We start from the raw sequence: 24,855 nt of genomic DNA on the forward strand, positions 1-24,855 counted from the left end.
AATGCTCAATGAACATTATAAATGATGTGCGATCGCTCTGCAGATTGCCTGGCAAATCAAATTATATGGTCGCTCGCGGGCGATTTCCATGTGCTTTAAAAACTTAAACAGGTATTCGCCCATTAAATTAAAAAAAAAAAAAAAAAAGGCCAACTCAGGGATTCTGGAAAATAACAACTGAAAGACTCGGTGTTGAATATTCACACGTCCCCTTTGTTAGCGATTGACTTCACAATGGGCTTGGGAAGGGGGTGAGTTTGGACGAGACACATTTTTTACTGTCTTACATACTGCAGAGGAAGGCACCAGAAGTTTGCATTTATTACAACTCACAATTACAGTGAGACTGTCTTTTTTTCTTTTAAGACTAAAATTCTTCTCAAAATGAATGACTTGAAAGCTACTGTCATTCTAATCAGATGGAAGAAACATTCTAATCAGATGGAAGCACGCCCGGGCACACTTGGGGAGGGGGTAGGGAGAGCCCTGCTCTTCTCCCTGGCACTGACTGTTAACCCGCGAGGGAACTGGGGAAAGCCTTGGCTCCGCATAGTCAATTCTCTGGGACTCCAGAGCGGCCCTGCGGTTCCTTGGCTGCCCACAAGTCTCCCTGAAGTCTGCCGAGGTCCGGGAGGAGCAGCCGCGCTCACAGAGATAGAGGAAGCAGCTTTCTGGGCGGTGCACCCAGGGAGGCTTTGGCACCGAATCCAGGGCCACCCTTGCTCCGCTCCAACTTGGCCGAGCTCTGCGTCTGGAGACCCCTCGGAGGAGAAGTGGCAGCTGGAAGCTCCTGAAATGTGCGGACCCCTGCAGACGCCAGGAGTTGCGCCGCGGGCTAGGGACTGTCATCCAGCAAAGGGCAATGTCAATTTTGGCTTCTGAAAAAGAAAGCAAGGAATGGCAGCCATCCATGGCCCCACGTCCCCGCTGACCTCCATCTCATTTTCGATTTTCTACTCTTTCGGTTTTCAGATAATTGAGCTGGAGGAAGAGGTGCAGACTTGTGGACCCTGGAGAAAGTCGGCAAATCTAGCCAAGGAACAACAAACTGAAAAGATTGGAAACCCGGCTTTATTTATTTATTTATTGGTTTATCTTTGTCAATGAGTCATTGTGTTATTTGGGGCAAGTGTGAAACTCTTAGGCTCAGTTTCTTCATCCATGGCATGGGAATCATTGTCTGATCTGTTTTCCTCACAGGATTTTTATTACTTTAGTTTTGGTAGATTGTTACTGGGATAAAAAGCTGTTTGGAAGAGCCAATCGCAGAAAACCAGAGTCCTGAGCATTGTGCTCCTCCTTTCCGGTTTCTCGGTCCTTGCATGGCAATCTCTCTGCAAGAGGACCATGGCAAGAAATGCTCTTCCTGCCTCCCGGTGCAAGAGTGGCTGGGTTCCTGAGGAGTGACGAGAGCAGAACTCAATCAGTATACAGCCCATTTGGTAATGTGTATTTGTGTGCATGCGTGCTCATGTGTAAGGGAGCATCTCCAATAAATTGAACATTTTCATCTCTCCTTGTGAAACACTTTTCTTGCTGGTAGCAATGGCCACTTTGTGAAGAGCAATAAATGAAGTGCAATTCGTGAGTGGGAAAAGCGAGTTTCTTTAAGAAAGAATATTTATTATAATTCTGGACATGGAAAGGTTGTGGGAGCCCAGGCAAGCCAGGTGCGCTGGCCTTGGTGCTGAAGGTAAGGCGGTGCCTGTGGAGGCAACCTCCTCCAAACTGTTAGCTATTGGCTGAAAGAAAATAGGTCACACCTTCTTAGCACATCTTGCCCTGTGTGTGCTTATCACCTTCGTGTGTGGGTGCGTGTAAGTAAAATGGAAGCAACATACTAAAGCATACAGCATGGAATAAAAACACATCCTCAACATAATTTAGTTAATTGAATGGATATTTAGACATTTTCCTTTCAATCATCTTCATAACTTACTTATTAAATTCATTGTTTGAAAAACTTACTAAACAGTGGTCTTACAAAGTCTTAAGAATGCCTGAATTCTTTCTAGTTTTCTTTTCAACATTTTATTTAAACATTATTATAAAAAAGTTTGGATAACAATTTATCAAAGCCAAAAGCTCTTCAATGAACACTACCCCCTGGTGGTATTTCGGTTTTTTCACTGCCTTTGGGTCCAGAAATGAGGCCTTTCCAGCTCAGTAAAAGAGGTGACTGGGATGGGGTAATCTTGGAAAGATACACCTGGGTTGTCATGGTCGTCTCCTCCTCCTCCTCCTTCTTTTCCTCCTCCTCCTCCTCCTTCTCTTCCTCCTTTTCCTCCTTCTCCTCCTCCTTTTCCTCTCCTTCCTCTCCCTCTCCTTCTCTTTCTCCTTCTCCTTCTTCTTCTTTCCCCCAGTACTGAGGAGTGAACAGGGGGGTGCTCTACCACTGAGCTACATACCTGACCCTTTTTATTTTTATTTTTTATTTTGAGACAGGGTCTCACTAAGTCACAGAGGTAGGCCTTGAACTTGTGATCCTCCTACCCCAGTCCCCCAAGTAGTTGAGATTACAAGTGCACACTAGTGCATCCAGCAACATGTGATTTTAATTATTGAGTTTATTCTAAAATCTGTGAGAAAACTCAGTACTGGGTTAAATGATGAAGCCTTTCATGCATGTCATGAAATTTTCTGTCATAATATAATATTTAATAATTACAATCTATAAACTGCTCATACAAAATAGATAGTAGCATATGCAATTATACTTCACTAGAGTAAGAAAATAAGTAAATGAGAATGTTTGGCTTACATATAGGAAAAATGAGATATAACTGGAATTTAGTTCTCTGTACTTGCCAGAGATTATCCAGTTTTTGGCTCCGAACTCCCCAACAGCCAATACACAGGAGAAACACAATAAATGTCCTTATTCATGGTATCTAAGATAAAAGTAATCTGGTTTCTCACACAACAACTATGGGTGGGACTGTCACTTGATAGAAATTCTTCCATTTGTCCCCAGAAAATGATGTCTTCTATGGTGACATCAACAGTGTTCCTAAAACAAACAGATTTGAGTTTATGGTCTAGCTCCTCTTTGTGTCATTCATTATAGCCCTACAAAATCCTCTTTCTCTGAATAAGAGTAAAATTGGTGAGAAAAAGACCTGGAAAATACCAGGCTCAGCCATGCCCCTGTGGGATGTTGGAATCTGAGTGGGGGGACAACTTGGGAGTCCTTTCTCTATAATTATTACAGCTTCTGAAAGATTTTAAAAATTACTCTGAAGACTGAATCTGATATCTAAAGTAAGGTCAATGATAATGAAAATCCTTGGGAAAGAAAAGTGTTAGTTATCCTTAGTGCTGGAACCATAAAAGCCAACTTGGGGCCAGTGCCCAGCTTTAGGATTCATGAAAATCAAATGTTTCAACTTGTTATTTCTTGGTCCCAGAGCTTCTGATTCAGTCTAAGAAGCATGGGGGTGGGGAAACACACACACACACACATACACATATTACATATATATGATTTTGGAAGAAATATATCATTTTCATATGCATTAACCCTGTAATAAGGTCACTAAAATTTTTCCTTTTCTTCTTGGATAGAGCTAAACTAAGGTTTCCAGCCTCCCCTGCAGCTATGTGGTACTGTAATTGAGCCTTGACTAATAAATACAGGCAAAAGTGATATACATTAATTCTTTAAAACCTTAAAATACTTTATGTAGTCTTTTTCTCTTCCTGTCATTTGCTGGAAGGTACAGAGGATCCTATTAAGGACTCTGAGATATTGAGTAATGGGATAAATATTCCCTTCATAAGTGATGGAGGGAACTTGGGCTCCTGAATGATTGTGTCATTCACCCCACCTGTACAACCTGCCAATGCACATTCAACTGCAATCAGCAATAACTAAATATTTATGTCATTGAGCTACTGAGATTTGGAGACTGTTTGTTATAGCATCTAGCTTTACCTAACTTATTATACCAGATGATTTAAAGACAGTTCAAGGGGCTGGGGTTGTGGCTCAGCGGTAGAGCGCTCGCCTGGCATGCGTAAGGCCCTGGGTTCAATCCTCAACACCACATAAAAAAATTAAATAAACAAAATAAAAGGTTGTACAAGTAAAAAATAAGTATTTAAAAAATAAAATAAAAATGGTCCGATAAGCACCTTTGGGAAAATACTTGACAAAACTGTCAAGAGGTACATGATTTAGTCTTTTGGCAACAATGCTTATGATTCTAGGAATGACTAAAATGGTAAGAAATCCAAGTAAAGTGCTAATCCAAGTGAAAGCAAAATTCAGGGTAAGTGTCTCTTTAATCACACCCCAATATAAATGCTGCTTTCTCATAAAATATACTGGGAAGTTATGCTTTCTAATTTCTTTCTCCTTCCTTCCTTTTTCCCCTCCCTCCCTTCCTTTCTTCCTTCCTTATTGTGCTGGGGATTGCACATCAAGGGCCTTGCACATCAAGGCAAGTGCTCAACCGCTGAGTTACCCCCTCAATTCTCATTTTATTTTGAGCAGGGTCTTACTAAGTTGTCCAGACTGGCCTTGAACTTGTGATCCTCCTGCCTCCACCTCCCAGGGAGACCCTGTCATGTCAGAAGCATGGCTTACTTCCTAGTTTGAAGGTCTCAGGACCAGGAAAGCTGATGACATAACTATCAGTCCAAGGATGAAGGCCTGAGGACCTTTAGGTGTAAACCCTGGAGTCCAAAGGCTAGGGATCCTGGCATTCTGGTGTTCAAGGGCAAGTGGAAGAAGACTGTACCCGAGAGCACCAGGAGACAGACACATTTGCCTTTTCTCTGATCTCTTTGGCCCCTGACTAATGGGGTGGTGCCCACTTACTTGAGGGCAGATCTTCCCTACTCAGTCCACTGACTCACATACTAATTTTTTTTTTCCAGAAACTCCCTCATGGAAATACCCCCAAGTAATGTTATATCAAGTTTCTCTGTATTCCTTAATTCATCAAGTTGACCTAAAGTTAACTATTACAACACCCAAGTTATGCATCTCAGTGAAAAGATATACAAAAGGATGTAAGCTCATTTTCATTGGTATCAGTAGACTGAACAACAGTTCTGGAAGAGCTGTGCTCCATACAACAGACCAACTGGCCCACCTCTCTAAGCAGCTCTTCTACACAGACTGAGGATTGACCTGTTTGAACACTTCTGAACTCTGGTCCTGAATGAAGGACACGCCTTATTTAAAGAGCCTTTAAGTGATATATTTTCTAAGGTAACACCTGGAAATATGAAAAATACTGTACACAAAAAGCTTTGACACAACATTATTTATAAATAGAAAAAGATTAAATAATTATACAATACTAAATGTTACATAGTATTGCATTGTATGAATGGACCACTATTTTTCATTGTTCCATAGATGTTTCCAATATGGACTGTTATGAATAATATCGCTACAAACATTCTTGTACATCTTAGTCCAAATGTAGAGATTTTGAGTATGAACCTAGGAATGGACATTTTGGGTCACAGAATGTGCATACCCTTAACTTCAGTAGATTTAATGCCAAATTCTTTTCCAAAGTGGTTCTAACAGTTATGCTCCCATGATCAGGAAGCATGTGCTTTAACTCCATTTGGTCCATAAAAGGAAATTCCAGGGGATTTGCTTTTAGCCTTTTTTTTTCCAGGTACAGACTAGGGAAAGCCTCTATATCAGATCATGGGATTCTCCAAGGCTCACAGTGGATGCTGATATTGCTGGGCATTTGCCAGGCCAGAATCTAAGCTGATCTTGAAGTGAATCTCCCAATACAATAGGGGGAAAACCCTTACCACCCACAGAGCTGGAAGGCCCGGAAATGGATAAGGTTACATACTGAAGGGGTACCATTCTTGAAATATCTTTCCAAAATTCACAATCTGGAGCCTGTAGGAAACTATAGACATGGTAATGGGACTACAGGTGAGCATCCCTAATCTGAAAACTCAAAATCCATAAAGCTCCCAAATCTGAAAACTTTTAAATGCTGACCTGATAATACAAGTGGAAAATTCCACACCTGACCTCATGTGATGGATCACAGCCAAAATGCAGGCACATTAAAAATATTGTATAAGATTACCTTCAGGCTATGCTTATAAAGTACATATGAAACCCAAATGAGCTTTTTGTTTATGCTTGGATCCTGTCCTGAGGGATCACATTATGTTTATGCAAATATTAAAAAAAAATCTGCATTCCAAAGCACTTCAGATAAGATTTGCTTATCTGAAATATGCAGATCTATACTGAATTCTTTTCATATATTATCTCATGCGTGTTCAAATATATTTCTTTGAAATAGGCATTAACGTTCCTATTTTACAATGAAGATTCTAAAACTTGGTTGAAATTGTGCGAGGTCTTTGGAAACTCACTTTCTAACCAAAACTATTCAATTCTTTAGAGGATCTCTAAATGGTTCTGTGTTTTTAATACTAAAACTTAGAGAAATCAAACATTTACTGAGAATAAGACTGGGCAGGATTTCTGAAAGTTCCTGGCTTTGTTTTGGCCTGAAGTTCTATGGACTCATTATGACAGTACTGGCAATTTCATGCCAGTCACAGGTTTTGGTGGAAAGTCCAACATATCCTGATTCATAAAATTTAGAAAATTAGTTTAATTAATATATGAATACTCTCTTAAGCCTTGTTGTCTGTAGGGTTCCTGGCTAGGAAGGAACCAGGAAGGTCTATCAGGAAGAACATGAATGCTCTTGGCAACCCATGAACATGCCCACATCACCTGCTCCAAGACCTCCTTCTCTAAGCCATTCTGTGTTTCCTAGGACAGGCTTTCACTGATGGTCCCATGTGAAATTTCACCCCTGTATTTTCAGGGCACAGATGCCTTAGCAGCATTTGACCAGTCTGTTACACCAGTATGAAAGAAAGATTATAGAGGTAGCAAATGCCACTTCTTTAAGAAATATATTTTGGGAGGTAGAGTGGATATCACCAGATGATCAGAGGAAGACTCTATGAATTTTCTGTGGCTGCCATAGCAAGTTATCACAAGCTGGTACTTAATGCCATACAATCTATTATCGTTCAGTTCTGTAGATCTGATGTCTGACCTAGGTCTTGATGGGGATAAAACTGGTGACACAGGGCTGCATTCCTCTCTGGAAGCAGTGGGGGATAATCAGTTTTCTTTCCTTTTCCAGTTTCAGGAGACTGCTCACACTCTTTGGCTTGTGGCTCTGCTGTGGTCTGAATGATGGAGTCTCTCCAAAATTTATATGTGGAAACAATTCCCACCAAAATGGTATTGGGAGTCTTGGGGAAATGCTTAATTCATGATGGCCCTTATAATAGAGATGGAAAGAAGTGCATTTGCCCCTTCCACAATGTGACCACATAGCATTTGCCTTTTCCTTTCTATCATGCAAGGATGCAGCAAGAAGACACCATCTTGGAAATAGTGAGCCTCACCAAGTCTACTGGTGCCTTGTGCTTGGACTTTTCCATCTCCAGAACTGTGAGAAGTAAATTTATTTTACTTATAAATTACTTAGTCTAAGGTGTTCTGTCATAGCAGCAGGAACAGATCAAGACAGACCTTCTTCCTCCATCTGCAAAGTTACTGACAGCACATCTCCCTGAGATTTTTTTCCCCTAGTCACATCTCCTTCTACCTCTCTACTGCACTTTTAATAACTCTGTGATTGCTTCCGGCTGCCAGGTTCATCCCAGAGAATCTCCCTATCTTACTGTCAGCTGATTACTAACCTTAATTCCACCTTCATCCTTAATTTCCTTTTGCCATGTAACCTGGCATATCCACATGCTCCAGGGATTAGGACATGGACCATTATCTCCCTACCATAAGCCCTTAGTTACAGAATGTTTGATTTTTGAACCATGGGGCTATGGAGGACACCCTTGGTGCAAGTGGAGAAATATAGGAGGCTGAATTTCTGGGGTATAAGAAATTTCTGTCCCCACCTCCATTACCTCCTATTGAGGCAGAGTGTAAGTGATTTCAATTCTGGAAGCAACATCCTTGAGTTTTCTGAGCTCTGTGAACTTCCAAAGAGTTCCAGAAAACAGCTTGGCTTGTTGTTGAGACACTGGTTTGCTAAGTACTTCTTCATGGCTTCATGGTATTATGTTTGAACCCTTCTCCCCTGGTATCTCAGGAAAGATATATTAGTCAACTTTGTGTCAATTTGACAAAATAACTGAGATAAATGACTTAGAAGAAAGAAAGGTTTATCCTGGTTCATGATTTCAGAGGTTTGGGGCCCTAGTCACTTGACCCTGTTGCCTTGAGCCTGTGGCAGCACAGTAAGTCATGGCAGGAGCATGTGGTGAAGGAGGCCTCTTCACCTCTTGTTGGCTGGGAATCAAGGAGAGAGAGGAGAGGGAGCTGAGGTATCAATATTCCCTTCAAGGGCATGTCCCCAATAACCTAACTTCCTCCCACTAGGTCTTGCCTCTTAAAAATTTCACCACCTTGTGATAGCCCTACCTTGGGGACTGGGGACTGGATTTTTAATCTGCTTGATTAGAAATGTCACAACTGCTTGCTTCCCACATATCATTGATATGTGGGCCTTTTGAGGACATTCAAGATCCAAACTATATCAAGAAAATGTTTTTCCAAAAAAAAAAAAAATGTTTTTCCACCCCCAAAGGGTGGAAAAACTGAAATAATGGAACTCGACAGAGTTGTAACAGCTTACATTGGTGCTTCTATATGCCAGATATCAGGCTTGAGTCCTTGTCATTCATTGTCTCAATCTCTGCATAAGTAGATACTATTATAATGCCAATTTGGAAGTGAGGAAAAGAGACACATGGCTTCTACACTGATCACCACAATCCTGCTGTCACGACCCAATGAGGAGGACCAGGAAGAAGACCTGGGCACATATGTGCTTTTTCTTAGCCAATGCATGTCATTGGAGGTTGCTTTTCAGTTGTGCTTCCTCAGCTTTTGCTAAGCTGCCCTGAGCACATGTGGCTGTGTGCACTTCCCTTGCCAGCCTGGCCAAAGGAAGCAAGCAGTCATTACATTCCTAATTGAGCAGATTAAAAATGCCAGTTCCCAGGAACCGATGGCAGCAGTGCCCTCCGTGCCACCTGGTCCCTCTGAGGCCCCAGCCATGCAGAGAGGGGTGGGAAGTTGGGGATGGCCAAGGGATTTAGCTCTCCTTTGTCCCCAACCTCTCTTGTTTGGGTAGGGCTGCATCTGTTGTGGGGGCCGGCTGTCCTGCAATGAGGCCAGTGTGGTGGCCGCTTCTGCCTCCTGGTCTTGTTGGCACAGGACCAGCCTGGCCTGGATGGCACAAGCCTCGTGCCCCTTGGTGGATCAGGGTGGTCAGAATCCTCAAGGCCGTGTCTCCAGATCATACATCTGACCCTTCTTGATTCCCACTTGTGGTTCTTCTCAGGATCTTTCCTTCTGGAATTTCTATGCAATGAAGGTGCCGTGTCAGGCTGCTGCCCACATCGACATCTGAGTTTGTTTCATGTTTCAAGTTTTTCATGTGTTACCTGACAAGTTTCTGAAACTTGTCCTACCCTAATGGAGACACTCCTCACCCCAGTGCTGAGTCCTATAAGGAATTGGTGATTTATTATTCTTTGGGGGCTGAATTATAGCCCAAATCAGTTTAAGCTGATTTCTAACATATATGGGGCTTTGGTAGAAATAGTCAAAAGGTCAGAAACTTCTGAGCAACACACATAAATATAAAACTAAAAGTTTTATTGGCTTTGTTGAAAAATAATTTCCCATGTCTCAATTTTTGTCTTCTGGAACAAAAATTTGCAGTAGCATATTCTTTAGCTATTTTGTTGGTAAATCTTTCATGCCTTGAAAATGTGATATGCTTTCTCCCTAAATAGGAACTATTTAAGTAGTTTCATTTAAATTAAGTAATCATTTAATAATTGCTTACATAATTCCGTTTTCTTTCTGCCAGGAAGCATAAAGGAAAAATCAAAATTGAGTTACAGTAATAGTAGTTCTTCCTGTAGTTTACGTTTTCCAATCTGTCCTCAGGTTATTTTTGGTAAGGGAGGAATGCATATGAGGAAAGGGAAACTTGATATTTTAGGGGCTAAAAGGAGTCAGAGACTGTTTTATGACACAGAAGCATGACTGGAAGGTTTTAAGAAATAGCACACCTGTCACTATGTTGACTTTCTTCTTTCAAATCCATTAATCCTGGCTCGCCCAGCCTCACTACCTCCTTGACTGGTATGCCCACAGGAAGCCTGGCAATATCCCTTTCCGACCAGTGGCTCCAAACTGGAGGGACCTCCTTACCTATTTAGCTCCAGTGACTGTTGTGGGCTTGCACCAGAGAGAGGAGTCACAACAGGCCTGACCCTGAGGCCTGATCAGATGACCACAGGCCATCTCCTGATGGGTCTGCCTTGGTAAGTAACAGCCCTTAAGATGTCAATTTTTCATGACTATTTTTCTTAATAGTGTGTTTCCTATTTTGTTGTCTGTTTTCCAGAGTTCCCAGTACCAAAAGCTCCTATGAGCTACCAGAAGTAAAATTAGAAAAGGACAACCTTCAATTCAGCATCCGGACTCTCCTGGCAGCAATGTCCCAGCACTGTCATTATGAGCTTATGGGAAGCTGAGTCCTCCTGTCAGCCCATTGGACGTTGGAGAGCCGTGACTCTCCCAATCCGCACTCACGAGATGGGCTTGTGGGTACTGGAGCTGGGTCCTATGTGGAGCTGTAAGCATTCATCATGTTGGTCTGAGCCCTTTGTCTCAGTTGATTATCATTTTTAAGAAACTATGTTGAAATATAATTAACAACTTATCTATCTGAAGTGTACAAGTCAATGGCTTTGAGTATATTTGATATATTTATTATATACTATAACTATAATCACAATTTTAGAACATTTTTATTACCTTCCCAAAGAAACCCCACAATCCTTAGCTGTTACTCTCAGCATCTGCCTTTCCTAGCTTTGGAAACTACTAATCTACTTTCTATTTCTATATATTTGTCTATTCTGGTCATTTCATATCATTGGAATCATGAAATAATATGTGGTCCTAAGTGACTGGCTTCTTTCATCTTTTAGCTTAATATTCATCCATACATGGATGTGTCAACAATCAGTGTGTGCTGTTTGAAGCTGCTAAGATTGCAGGAATTTGTTATGCAGCAATAATAGAGAACTAATACAGTGGGGCAAAGTTTGAAAGTTCTTCACATAAAAAGTTATGACTAATATGAATTTTACACATTCAAATAAAACTTTTCTTAAGTCAATAAGAGTCCGCGTTATTCCTTTTTTTTTCTTCTCCAGATAATATTCCATTACACAGATATGCCACTTCAGCTGATGGACATTTGGGTTGTTTCCACATTTTGGCAATTACAAATTATACTGTTGTGAGTGTATGTGTACAAGTTTTCATGTGAATGTTTTTTTCTTTTTGGAGGGGAGCATATATCAAGGGGTAGAATATAGTAACTCTGTTTAACCATTTGAAGGGCTATCTACCAGACTGTTCTCCAAAGCTCTGCACCATTTTGCACCACCAATGGCAGGTACGTGGGTTCCAATTTCTACACACCCTTGCTGACACTTGTAGTCATCCACATGAGTGTTGAGTGCTATCTCATAATGGTTTTTGGTTTGCAGTTTCCTAATGATCAATGATCATGTGCTCTTTAATCATTTGGGTGTCATCTTTAGGAAAATATCTATTCAGTTTGCTTATTTGAAAATTGGATTATTTTCTGGGTGCAGTCGCACACACCTATAATCCCAGTGTCTAGGGAGGCTGAGGCAAGAAGATTTCAAGTTCAAAGCCAGTCCCAGCAATTTATCGAGGTCCTAAGCAATTTAGTGAGACCCTGTCCCTATATAAAAAATATAAAGGGCTGGGGATGTGGATCAGTGGTTCAATCCTCACTACCAATGAAAGGAAGGAAGGAAGGAAAGAAAGAAGGAAGGATGGAAGGAAGCAAAGAAGAAAGGGAGAAAATTGGGTTGTCTTTTTCTAATAAAGTCACAATGATTTTTTTATATAGAAAGGAGGGTTTTTGACATTCTGTGGGTTGTTTTTTCAGTTTCTCGAAACCTTTGAAACAGAAGTTTTTAATTTGGATGATGTCCAGTTTACTTTTTCTTTTCTTTTTTCTTATGGTGCTGGGGATTGAACCCAGGGCCTGTGCATGTGAGGCAAGCACTCTACCAACTGAGCTATATACCCAGCCCTACTGTTTCTTTTGTTGATTATGCTTTTGGTGTCATAGTTTAGACACCATTGCCCAAAGTTATTAACTTTCATGCCACCATTCAAGAGGTTTTCCTCTCCTCCATACTATTGTCATCCTTTAATTCAATGAGCAGATGACATCTATCCTCTGAGAGTGCTGAATAAAATGTTGGCTAGCACAGACTAAGTACCAAGTGTGGCAGAAACACCTCACTTCCCATAACATCCCTATTAGATTCTCCTCCTCCATCAAAGTGACTTGTAGCTATGGGCGTGGATGCCCAGCAAGACCTCATTTTCCAGCAGTTCAATGTGGCTATGTCACCAAGTTCTCCTCAGAGTTGGGGCATTTAAGGTGGTGAGTGCGCCTTCCTACACCCTCTTCCACCTTCCTGTCAGGTGCAACCTGGACCCAGTGTGGTTCAGCCTGTCACACAAAGCATAAGGCCCCTGGGGATGGCGAGACTCTTGAATGGAGGAGTCCGGTGTCTCTGGATGACCACATGGAGGAGAGCCACCCTGTGATCCAGAATGTTCACCCTCCACTATTACATGAGTCAGCAGTGGTTTTGATCCTTAAGTCACTGTATTTGGAGGAGGGTAAATCTCTTGTTCCAAAGGCTTAGTCTTTGGTCCTACTCAAGACATTGATGTAATTGACATGTTACTCTGATCAAGGTTTCATCAATTGTGAGCTAATCAGGTTGAACATGAGGCTCTGCCATCAGCCTCTGGGCTCAAACTCCAGTCTCAGCTTACACTACAAGACTGTGGGTGAGTTACTTAATCTTCCTTACCCATCTTCCAGGTCTTTTTAGTTAATGCAGGTATTAGGAGTACCTGCTATCTGGTTCAAAGGGCATTTCTGCGGATTGAATGAGTTGACACATAGCTAGTACTCACCGAGCTAATGCACCGGAAATACTTGCTAGCTCTTAATTCTAATTATTATACACCTTGTTTGTGATTATATTAATTTCATAAACATTGTTTGGTTGTACTATTTGCCCTGCACCCTGGTAGATTCTGGGACTAAGACAAAATTCTTTCCTCAAGGAGTTGACAGTTGACAAGGAAGTCAGAATTAAAATAGCTGTACCACAGAATTGGAGCAGAAACATGTTACATAGTGTGTGGGGTCTTAGAGAAGGATCCATTGCTAACAGCTGTGGACGGAACATCTCAGGAGGGTATCAGGAAAGAGGGAGAATATTTTGAGAATATGACTCAAATTCAGTCATTTTTCTGGCAGTTCCTGGACCATGGGCTGCCCACGCAGAGTAAGCACCAAAGGGCACTGGACAAATCTCCTCATCTGTTTGAAGTAGGACAGAGTGGGGAAGACACATTTGCCTGTACAGTTCCCAAGACAGAGCTATCCGGCATCCGAGTGTAAAAAGAAAAATTCACTGTCAACTTTCCCTTTTAAAACAGATGTTTAAACCAGCTGTAGTGTCATTTGCTTATGATCCAGAGACTCTGGAGACTGAGGCAGGAGGATAGCAAGTTCAAGGCCAACTTGGGCAATCCAGCCAGACCCTGTCTCAAAATAAAAAATAAAAAGGGCTGGGTTGTAGCTCAGTGGCTAAGCCCCCGTGGGTTCAAGCCCCAGAACAAAAACCAAAAAACCAAATGCTTAAAAGGTTAGTCGAAAGTATATAAAAAGCAGTCAGCTCAGTCTGGTGGGGTGGTTTATAATCATAAACCCCTGGCTGGCCGGTAGACTTGGCTGGGTTTACTCCTCACGGTGTATCCACGATATCCCTTTACCCCTAAGCTTCTCTAATTATTCTATTCCCTTTTATTTTGACAATCATCACACTTTATCTCAACAATATTGTGTGTTTAATGTCTGTAAAGTAAAAAAATACGGAATGTACATTTCTAATGCTTTGATTACTTCTGATTTTAAAAAATGTCTTGGGCCGCTGGAGGAGGGAGAAAAGAGGAGGGTAGCTCAGGCAGAGACCAGAGAGGAAAAAAATCAAACCGACGGCGAAGGCGCTAAGGCAGTCATTTGGCTCCCTCTGGTGGGCTTTTGCAGAATTACTCATTCCCCCAGACAACCCCGTCTTACGTAAACTCACTAGTTTGGAAAATAAGAGAAATGCAACCACACAGTCAATCAGTCCCAAATCTTGATTCTATGCTAAGGGTGGGGGATTGGCTAAGGACTTTAAGTCAATCTAGGCGGATCTAACTTAAGGGATAAAATGAATTCGACTCTTTGCAAAAAGATGAGGCATTTCCGCAATATTCTTATGTTAATTTTGGTAGCTACCATCAATCCAATGCCTTGGTAGAAACAAAAAGCCCATTCATCTCAGGCGTACACTCTCTCTCATCCCTCGCCCCCCAACGAAGCACTCAAAAGACTTGTAAAGGTGAAGGACGCCCTCTGTTGGATTGGATAAGTCCCATAGGTAAGGTTTTTGTACCCCCTCTTCCCCCCACCCCTCGCCTTGGAAGTCAAAGGAAATAGAAACCTGAGCTGGAGCTATGGTTCTCAGCTTTTTAGGATTCGTGGGTCCTCCGAATCACGTGCTATTAGTTGTACGTTTACACTTGGTTAATACAATGTGTTTATTAATAAAAACACACTTGAGTTAATGCATACTTTCGCGTTCTGTTAACCGTGTGCGCGCACCTGCGTGTACAATTTCTAAACTCAGCTGGTCAGTGGGCTTTGGCTCACCCAGGTTTCCCTGCGCTAGGGTGTGCAAGGAGACACGTGGCTTGGTGGCTCAGTTCAGCTCTGCCCGGGCACTGCGATGCCAGGATTCTCCGGGGTCCAGAGAGCCCGCCCCCTGGAGGACAAAGCAGGAGCGGCAGGATTCCGCAGGTCTCCAGGTTTCCGTTTCCCGGTGGAACAACTCCATTCCTTGGCGTGCCCCCTTGACCAAAGGTCGTTTCCCTCCTGCCTTTTAATGACGCTACATTCATTAGTGTGACTTCACTTGCCTCGAGCTCACTGCTCTTTGTGATGAGAGTCACGGGACGTTGGGGGAAGAGACCTTAGTTTTTTGGATGCATCTGGCTGCCCACAGACCTCCGGTTCAGTGGGCCGTGCTCTGAGGGGCTTCGGAGGCTGATTTCTCGTGATAACCTCGTCTCCTCGGCCCCAAGGGGCCTCCTCTCACCTGACTGCGCAAGGGTGGGTGGTTTACAGCAACTCAAGGTCATTTCACCAGTGACCTCATTAACCCAACTCTCTGGGGGTCTGTACTTTAGTTTCCTTTCCTTCTTTCTTTTACTACAACAAATTTTGTTATAGCGAACAAAAAAAGAGTCTTAGCATGTGTCTGGAGCCTTCCATCCCTTCCCCTGCACCAGGTACGGGGCTTTCGCTGCTGCTCAGGAATCCGCCTCAATCTTCCCAGGGTGAAACTTGGGGCTCGAGCTGCAGCTCCGGCTCCCGGGCAGCACACGAGACCACGCCCTCCTTCCCGCTCCTCCCCGCAGCCGGGGAGACTGTCAAGCTCGCTCCAGCCTCTGCCTTCTGCTCTCTGCCTCGCCCACCCAGACTTGCCCCAACAGCTCGCTCCCTGTTTACTCAATCTCAGCTTCCCCAACTCTACGGCTTCTTTAAGGTACAACTCTTTTTTCTTTTTTAAATGCAAAAGATGACTTTTCATTTTCACAAGAGCAGTTGAGAACTGATTAATGGACAGGATTCCTTCAAAGACTTTATGGGCCATGCCCCAGATCCTCTCATAGATTGAAGGGGGTTAGAGTTACTTTCCACGCACGTCCATGTGGAACTAATTTTTTTTTTTTCTGGCTAAGAATATTCAAGCTTTCCAAGTGTCTTTTCTGAGCTCATCTCATATAGGGCAGAATTTGTGACCAGAATAATTTACAGGTTCTGTCACTGGGGCCCACACTGACCACCCAAGCAAGGAGCCAGCTCATTCAAGGATGCAGCCCACTGGTTGTCAGATGATCCTTTTATTAAAATATTCTCCCATGTACTTCTTAACTAGCTGGGCACTCCACTGCACCACTATTGATGTCATCTATGATGTCATGAGGGTGGTGGCCATCAACATTACAACCCACAGACTGGGTAGTCCCCAGAATCTCCTTAATGGTTCCAGAAAGTTCTCTGGCTAAAGATCAGTGACGCATCTGTCGGGCAATGTTGACAAATTCATCAAAAGTGATATTACCACTGTGTTTAATGTTTTTCTGTTTCTTTCTGTCTCTTGGTGGCTCCTTGAGGGCTTTTGTGATCAGGGCAGAGGCAGAAGGTACACTTCAATCTGAGCCTGTCTGTTCAGAATAGTCAGTTTCACTGTAACCCTCAGACCCTTCCAATCACCAGTTGCTTAGGCAATGTCATCACCAAACTTTTTGGGAGACAGACCGATCTCGGGAGTCAGGGCAGATGTGGCACCGTCCTCCCGGCTGGTGCACCTCAGGTACATGACTTTGCTTTCACTGGGGTCAAACTTGGGTGGCATGGTGGGGGTGGCTGGTGTCAGATGAACCCAGATTCCGGATGACCAAGAGAGTTGCACCTTGACCTCCTCTGAGCCGAAAGCTAAGGTACAACTCTTAATTGGACTGTTTTAAAATTTGTTAAAAACTAAAAGCAGATACATCAAGCATTTTGCCTTTTTAATATATTTTTAGTGATCCATTCTGAGTTGTAAATTGGATCTCAAATCCAACAGAGAGAAAGATTTTAAAGTAAATACACTCTTTATATTTTATGAATATATATATATATATATACACACACACATAGACACACATATATTAATACATATATTTCAACCAAAAAGGTTGAAAGGGAGAGGAATTTTTTGATTTATCACAGTATGAGTTCTAGCACTTATTGTACCATAAAGAACACTGGCACTGATTAACACTTTAGTGATTCACAGGTTTCTAGAACACTCCTAGATATCCCAACATAAGGATATAGGATTGAGAAGACTCTCCAGAAATCTCAATCATATTAGCCATATTCCTATATTTGGATATTGTTCTGGAAACACAGTTGATTTACTCTCAAAACTATATTTTTTGCTTTTTCAGAAGTGACCCTGTTGTCCATCTCAGAGATAAAAGGCCAGGAATTATTCCAAAATGGAAAAGAGTGAGTCAACGGGGTTGGAGGAAGTTCTCCATGGACATGAAGATCTCCAGCTGGGGTGCTCACCACCAGGGCTACAGGCAGGGCCCTGCTGTGGGGACCCCACCCAGCTGGCTGTACCTGCTGCTGGGCCTGGCCAAGGCCTGGACCACGGAGGGCAGGTGTGCCCCCACTTGCTGTAGGTTAGATGATAAATCATAGGAACAGCAACAAGCCTTAGAGTCAGAGGGGCCACCTGATATCTTAACCATGCCCACCCTCCATCACCCCCTGAGGATTCTCTAACAGACAACTAGAGTCATTGATTTTAGTAGCCACAGTCATGGATCAGGTCCCTACAAGGACGTGAAGACAGGCTGTCCTGGTAGCAGGCTCCAGATTTCTGGCAGGGAGCAGAATTCACAGGCCTGCCCACCTCAAGGCCTGGCATTCAGGTGTGGCGGCAGAGTCCTGCCAAGGAACAAATCTGTATTCAGCCCAGTGACTGGCAAGCCAGCAAATGCTACTATGGTAGGCACTTGAAGTCCAGTGGGAGTCCAGAACTGGGCATGCTGAAGGACGGGACTTGTGTGTGTACCTGCTTGTCATTGCATCTTCCATCCATCCTCCTAGGACTCAAGCACCTGTTGGCCACCCTCATATTATTTCCATTCCTTCAACTGACAACAAATAGCTGTGGGACCTCAGGCCAATCCCTAATTCCTCTGGGATTTATTTTCTCCATCTAAGAAAATTGAAATTAATCATAAATATCCTGTTCAGTACTGTATTTTATTTCAACCAGACATGAATAGTATGCATATAATGAGTTCTAGGTGCCATTATACTTCAGGCACTGTGCTAAAGCCACCCATTATATTGCATACTCTTTCCAGTAATCATCTGAGAATAGTCCATCATGTTACCATCATCCATTTACATACAAGGAACTGGGGCACAGAGAAGCTAAAGAATCTTCCTAAGGTCACACAGCTAGTCAGTACCAGAATCATAATTTACACAGCAGCTGGTTTTAGAGGCTGAACTTTCAACCACCATGAGACAGGGAAGGGACAATGTTAATCCTGTTTCTCTCTGAAAGAGCAACCCAGGGCTGCATAGCTAGAAAGAGGTGGGTCTATGATTGAAAATCAGGGTTTGTCTGAAAATAAAATCAATCTCCCTCGCTGCCCCGCTGTAATATGGCCCATGTACTGTCTATAATAGCAAATTCTTGGAAGCGTAAATGGAAATGTCCAATGATGGGACATTTGTTGAATAAGCAGTAGTATAATCATTCAAAACAATATGCCTTAAAGTGATATGGAAAGATGTTTATATGGGAAGGTGTTCAAGACACGAGTATAAAAAGCAGTTACAAAAGAGTGTGCAGCATATTTTTATGGGAAAAGGCCACAAGAGAGGAAAATGAAATACAATTCTATTAGATCAGCAGCATTGGAAATGTTCTGACCATGCCGAGGCTGATGGAGATGTGTGGAAATGAGGACTTTCTCCCTGAGGGAGGGAGTGTGTGTTGGCAAAATTACCTTGGAAATCAACTTGGTGATCTTAAAATGCATATGCCCTCCAACCCAGCAATTTCACTTCTCAGTTCCCATCTTTATTTAAGTCAGAGCCTCACTAAGTTGCTGAGGTTAGCCTTGAAGTTGTGATCCTCCTTCCTTAGCCCCCTGAGTTGCTGGCATTATAGGACTTGCACCATCACACCCAGCTGGACTAATGATTTGAATGGCCTATTAGGAGGTGATGGACACTGTAGATGGTGGGATGTAGTTGGAGGTTGCTGGGGGCAAGCTCCGGAAGGGTGTGTTCTATGTTTCAGCCCCCCCCCCCCCCCCCCCCCCCCCCCGCTTCCTGGCTGCCATCAGCTGACATGCCCTCCACCATGATGCTCTGCCCCACCTTAGGCCCAAAGCAATGGAGCAGTTGATCATGGACTGAAACATTTGAAACCAAGAGCCAAAATACATCTTTCTCCTGTTGTACTCAGTTCTTTCGCTACTGTGACTAAAGGACCCAACCAGCACAACTGCAGAGGAGGAAAAGTTTATTCAGAGGTCTTAGTTCATACACAGCTGGCTCCACTCCTCGGGGCTCAAAGTGAGACTGAACACCATGGTGGAAGAGTGTGGCAGAGGGAAGGCAGGTCACACAATGATGAGGAAGCAGAGTTTCCACTTTTCCAGACACAAACATATACCCCAAAGTGACGCCCCAATTCCCACCTCCTCCACCCACCACTTCAGATACTACTCAGTTAATCCCATTAAGGGATTAATTCACTGATTGGGTTAAGACTCTCAGAACCCAATCATTTCTCCTCTGAATCTTCTTGCTTTGTCTCAAATGTGAGCTCCTGGGGGACACCACACATCCAAACCATAACACTTTTTTTTTTTCAGTTTTCTTTTCAGTGATGAAAACAGATTAATACAGCATCTAAATGAATTGTTATCTAAACTAGGCTATTCTTGAGAGAGAAAGGACAGTTGCTGTAGATCAGAATTATCCCAGGCAAGGGACATAAACTTGTCCTAACTATGACCACTTGGAGCATTTTACCCAGCACATAACTCAGGTTGCCATCTGTCCAATGGTCAATCATCCAATGAGTATTTAGGAGTGCCTACTGAGAACCAGGCACAGTGCATGTCCTGGAAAAAAGCAGTGACCATGACATATTTAGGTGGTCCCCACTGAGCCCATCACCTCCACCAAAAGGATCAACGCTGTTTGTGGAGACTCCTCCCTGGCTGGTAAGTGTGCGTGTGGGGAATTTGGCCAAGGAGGAGCTGAAAAACCATACTGGGATGCTCATAGCCAATCAAAAGGGAGGACCTGCTGTTAAATAAGTGACTACAGTTTATGAATTGCAAGTGTAGTAAGTGACTGGCAGGTCCACGGTAGATAGCAGGAGGATCTGACTTGGTTCAGGAGATCACAGGTTTTTCCCAAGTAAATGAGTTGAGCTGAGGCGTAAGGAGCAGGAGGATTTAGCCTGAAAGAGAGAAGAGGTGCCAGGCAGAGGCCCTGCATAGGCGAAAGCACGGAGCACGGTGCATCCATGGATCTGGTGTGGCTAGAGAATGAGACATGCAGTGCTTGGCTGACTTCTCATTTCTTTTTTCACATCCTGTTCTTGAAGACCACTCTATAAGCCTTTTACACAGCACCGAAGGCTTTCTGAAGGTCTGGGGTAAGGTGATCTACAGGCACACTTTGACCTGGGAAGTGCACAGGAAGTGGTGTCCTGGCCAGGAAGCAATCTTAACAGAAGCCCTTCCTAGTGCTGGTGACAAGAGAGAAGCCGCCTGTGAGACCCAGCCCTCCTGAGGGAGCCATGCTGCTGCTGGGTTCAGCTGCTCAGTCCCGGGATGGCAGCTGTGTTCTGTCGGGGTCCTCTGCACATTTTTATGAGCATACTGCTTTTGATATCCCAGACTCCCTCTTGCTGTTTCCTGGGTTAGGGTTTTGTATTTCAAGTGACCTAAAAATCCTGGGTATGGGGGCAGAAGGGCAATGGGGCCCAGTCCACAGGGACAGCCAGACAAGGGGACAGCGAGTGCTGATAAAAACAGGTGTCTTACCTCTGCGTGGCTGGCTTTGCCATTTTCCCCTGGGTACTAGTTTCCCTCTGGGTTTGGCCTTGACTGTGTGTGCCATGATCTGGTAAGGCTGACCTGCAATGTTTGATTCATGACACTTAACTGGATGGAGATAGAGGGTCCAGCAGAGGGATGAGCAGAACTCCAGGAGCTGGCACCTGCATCCACATACTGACACCCACATTCTCGGTACCATTGCTGGATACGAGGACCAGCTCTACAGTCATAGTTCCCACCTAGCACCAGGGTGGGTTACAGGGGTGGGCTTTGGAGAAGGGTTTGTTAATGTGTATTACTTATTTACTGAATTTTCTCCTTTTTATTATTAAATAAATACTTTCTCCATTTTGTCTTTTTCTTTTTAATGCTGTTGAATAAAAACATGTTGCTAAATCTTTCTTGCCTCCTGCCTTGACCTCCAGGCAGTATCTCCGAGAGGGACCACTTATGGCCTCTCTAGCTTTCCTCTGCCCGTGGTTCATGACCTCACACTACCCTGATTTTCCCCCTCCTTCTTTTGCCAGTTCTTTGTATTCTCTTGTGGGATGTCTCCTTCTGCCCCTCACTTAACCGTTCAGGACCCCCAGCCTTTACCCATGGCTCGTCTCATCTGCTCTCCCCCCAGGGGATGCCCGTCCTCCCAGACTTCCATTATCCAGTTACCACTATGAGCTGATGACTCCCGTGTCTATGGCATCACCTTAGATCTCCCTCCTGAGCTTCAGACCCATGTCCAAGTGTCTGTGAGAAACCTTTCCCTGGGTGTCTCCCCAAACTCCAAACTGGAGAGAAATCACCATCTTCCTCCTTCTCATAATTCTCCTTTTTCTCTCTTCCTTAAATTCTTAAATGGTCCCACCAGTCATCCAGTTGCCCAGTTCAAAATCCTGAGTTCCATCCTTGACTCCTCCCGGAACAATTCCACACATTGAGACAATCAATGAGACCGAAGATTCAGCCTCCTAAACTTCCCCAGTACCATGTTCTCCACCCCACACCTGCAACCCCAGTCCAGATAATGCTCATCTCCCTCTGGATTATGCCAACACTCTCCTACATCATCTTCCCATGCTCCCTTCCAACCCATCCTCACTATTAACAGAGTTATTTTCTAAAATATGCAAACCGATCAAGCAAGTTCCCTGTTAAAATCCTTTAATGGTTTCTGATTATACTCAGGACAAAATCCAAATTCCTAACACAGTCTGCCTGATTTGCTCACCGGCTGAACTCTTCAGCCTTTATTCTTCTCGCTTCTTACTTGGTGCTTTTCCTTCAAAGTGAGCAGGGTCATTGTTATTTCATTAAACCTGAAACATTGTCAATCATAAGATACAAAATTATTTTATGTGATATTAAAAAAAATTATAAGGCCTATCAAATTTTAAAGATAATGAAATGGGGGGAAATATGGGCTTGGTATTGATGAAACCCTGTTCTTCCATTAGCTCCATGAAACCAGCTTCAATCCTACCTGAGCCTTTCCATGTACTATTTCCTCCTCCTCCTCCTTCAGGCTCACTTCACCTCTCATAACACAAACACTCTCTTTTTCCTGTCATCACAAAAATTAAACATTAGGCAAAATTCATCTACAGTACCCATCTTTTTTTTTTTTTGTAGTAGGGATTGAACTCAGGGGCACTTAACCACTGAGGCATATCCTGAACCCTATTCTGTATTTTATTTAGAGACAGGGTCTCACCAAGTTGCTTAGGGTTTTGCTAAGTTGCTGAGGCTGACTTTGAACTTGAGATCCTCCTGCCTCAGCCTCCTGAGCCACAGGGATTACAGGCGTGCACCACCGCACCTGCCCCAATCTTTCTTTTGTCTTCTTTTTTTTACTAAAATCCCATTTCCTTACCCTCCCCAGTCGAAGTTTGCAAGGGATCTTGTTGATTTGGGGTTTTGACAGGAAGCATCCTTATTCCCAAGGCAAGGTCTCTCTGGAATCTCAGCTGGATGCCACAGGTATTAACAACAGGTAAGGAAGTCTCTCTCTCCTCTCTGATAGGTCTGGAACTCCAGTCTCTCCCGGAATCCTTCTCGGTCTGCTTCACCCTCAATGCTACAGAGCAGCTCTCTGGTTACCAAGCCAGTAGCTTCCACAAGGGGTAGCAGTGCTTTGCGCATGTGCCGCCTGGTCCCCACCACACCCTCTCGGTGGCACCATTTTGCACACTTCCCTCCCTTCTGTTGCTCTTCTCTGCAGATTCCAAACATTTTAGGTCACCCAAGTCTTGCATTATGATCTCTGCCTCCTCAGCTCAGCAAAATCACCATGTTCTACTTAGGATCTGTGTCTCTTCTGTGTCATGTGTAGAAAATTAGTTCTATCTGGAGTTTCTTAATAAGACTCCTTCAGATGCCTGCTTGTCTTTTTGTGATGTTCCTTACCTAAAGCCAGTTTAATTTTTTCCTTTCATAGTTCTTTTGTTCTAGGTAAGTAACTCGTTATGGATATATAGACAAATAACCATGTTTTAAATTACTCTGTTCTGGATGGCTATGCCACTGAATAATATAAAATTAGGTCCACTGTATTTGTCCTTTATTGCTTGAGGATTGCTTCTCAAAATTTAATTTAGTTGTATAATTATGTGAGCTATTGCCATGCCTTCAAAGACAAATCTACAGAGGGTTTATTTGAACAAATCTTCCTTACTAGATAAATAGTAGCATATTACACACACTTATCTCCATTTTGCTTTTTCACTCCAATTAACAATGTATCTCAGAATTCTCTCCATAGTGTCATCCTTCATTTCTTCTTATATCATTAGGAAATGCTCCATCTGGGGCTAATCTACTGATGAACACTTGAATGGTTCCTTGACTTTCAAATTTACAAACAGTATTGCAATGAATATCTCCTTGTACATTCTTTTTAAAAAAATTTGCCAAAATACCTTCAGCATCTATTCCTAGACATGAAATTGTCCTCTATAAGGGTTGTGCCATTTTGTATTCTGACTGGTGATTCACAGGAGTTATCTGTTTTTTCCCTGGAGTTACCAATGAAGTATGTTAGCAGACTTTTAGACTTGTGCCAACCTCTTAGGTGAGAAGTATCTCAGTGACATTTCAATTTGCCTAATGTAATTTTTACCATTGAAATTAGAATAAAGGTAAGAAATGTTCTGTCTGGGGGCTGTGGTTGTGGCTCAGTGGCAGAACGCTTGCCTAGCACACGCGAGGCACTGGGTTCGATCCCCAGCACCATATTAAAAAAAGTAAACAAAATAAAGATATAAAAATATTTTTTAAAAAAGAAAAAGAGAAAGAAATGTTCTGTCTGGCTTATTTTCTCTTGCGTTAAGCAAAAATAACCTTCACAGATACACAGGCTACATCCAGGTTTCTCTAGCCTGTGGCTACAACATGAAAGTCCATTTACTCTTTGTGTGTACATGTGTGTGCATGTGGTGGTGGTGGGGGGGGGGGTCCTGGGGATTAAAGCCAGACCCACATACTAGGCAAGTGCTCTACTATTGAGCTATTTTGCCGGCTACCCACCATTAATGTCCAAATTACAACACACAGGACTGTGGTTGTAGCTCAGTGGTAGAGTGCTTGCCTAGCATGTGCAAGGCACTGGATTCCATTCTCAGCACCGCATATACTTAAATAAAATAAAAGTCCCTAGACATATGTATATACCTTGAAAGGAACACAATCATCATATTACTCCCAGGTGTTTGGTGGGGTTTCCAGAGAGGAACCCAAAGGCAGCCACCACCAGCCAATGAATAGCCGTCACCACTTGCTAGTCCATTTCCTCTTCCCTACAATATAGCGCCCCCTGGAGCAGAGTCTCTAGCTCTGAGGATGCCTCGGTGGGGTTACTTCTGCCACAGGAAGGTGGCTTCTGTGAGACCACCAGTGCTTACCACCTTAGGCAACGTCCTTGGAGATGATGGGATAGTGTGAAGCCACCTGAA

At 43.2% G+C, this 24,855-nt stretch overlaps 1 protein-coding gene and 1 pseudogene across 1 annotated transcript in view; both read right to left on the reverse strand.

The window, feature by feature from the left end:
• Positions 1-1,055: 1,055 nt before the first annotated feature.
• Positions 1,056-24,855, reverse strand: part of Msrb2 (methionine sulfoxide reductase B2) — a 58,658-nt gene continuing 34,858 nt past the window's right edge. Inside the window, exon 4 of the mRNA XM_076831883.1 lies at positions 1,056-1,396. Within this exon, the coding sequence (XP_076687998.1) occupies positions 1,231-1,396 (166 nt within the window). The 3' untranslated portion in view covers positions 1,056-1,230. The remainder of the gene's footprint in view (positions 1,397-24,855) is intronic.
• Positions 16,172-16,668, reverse strand: LOC143379393 (large ribosomal subunit protein uL11 pseudogene; annotated as a pseudogene).

Source organism: Callospermophilus lateralis, chromosome 13 (genome assembly GCF_048772815.1).
Source record: "Callospermophilus lateralis isolate mCalLat2 chromosome 13, mCalLat2.hap1, whole genome shotgun sequence".
NCBI classification, from domain to species: Eukaryota; Metazoa; Chordata; class Mammalia; order Rodentia; family Sciuridae; genus Callospermophilus; species Callospermophilus lateralis.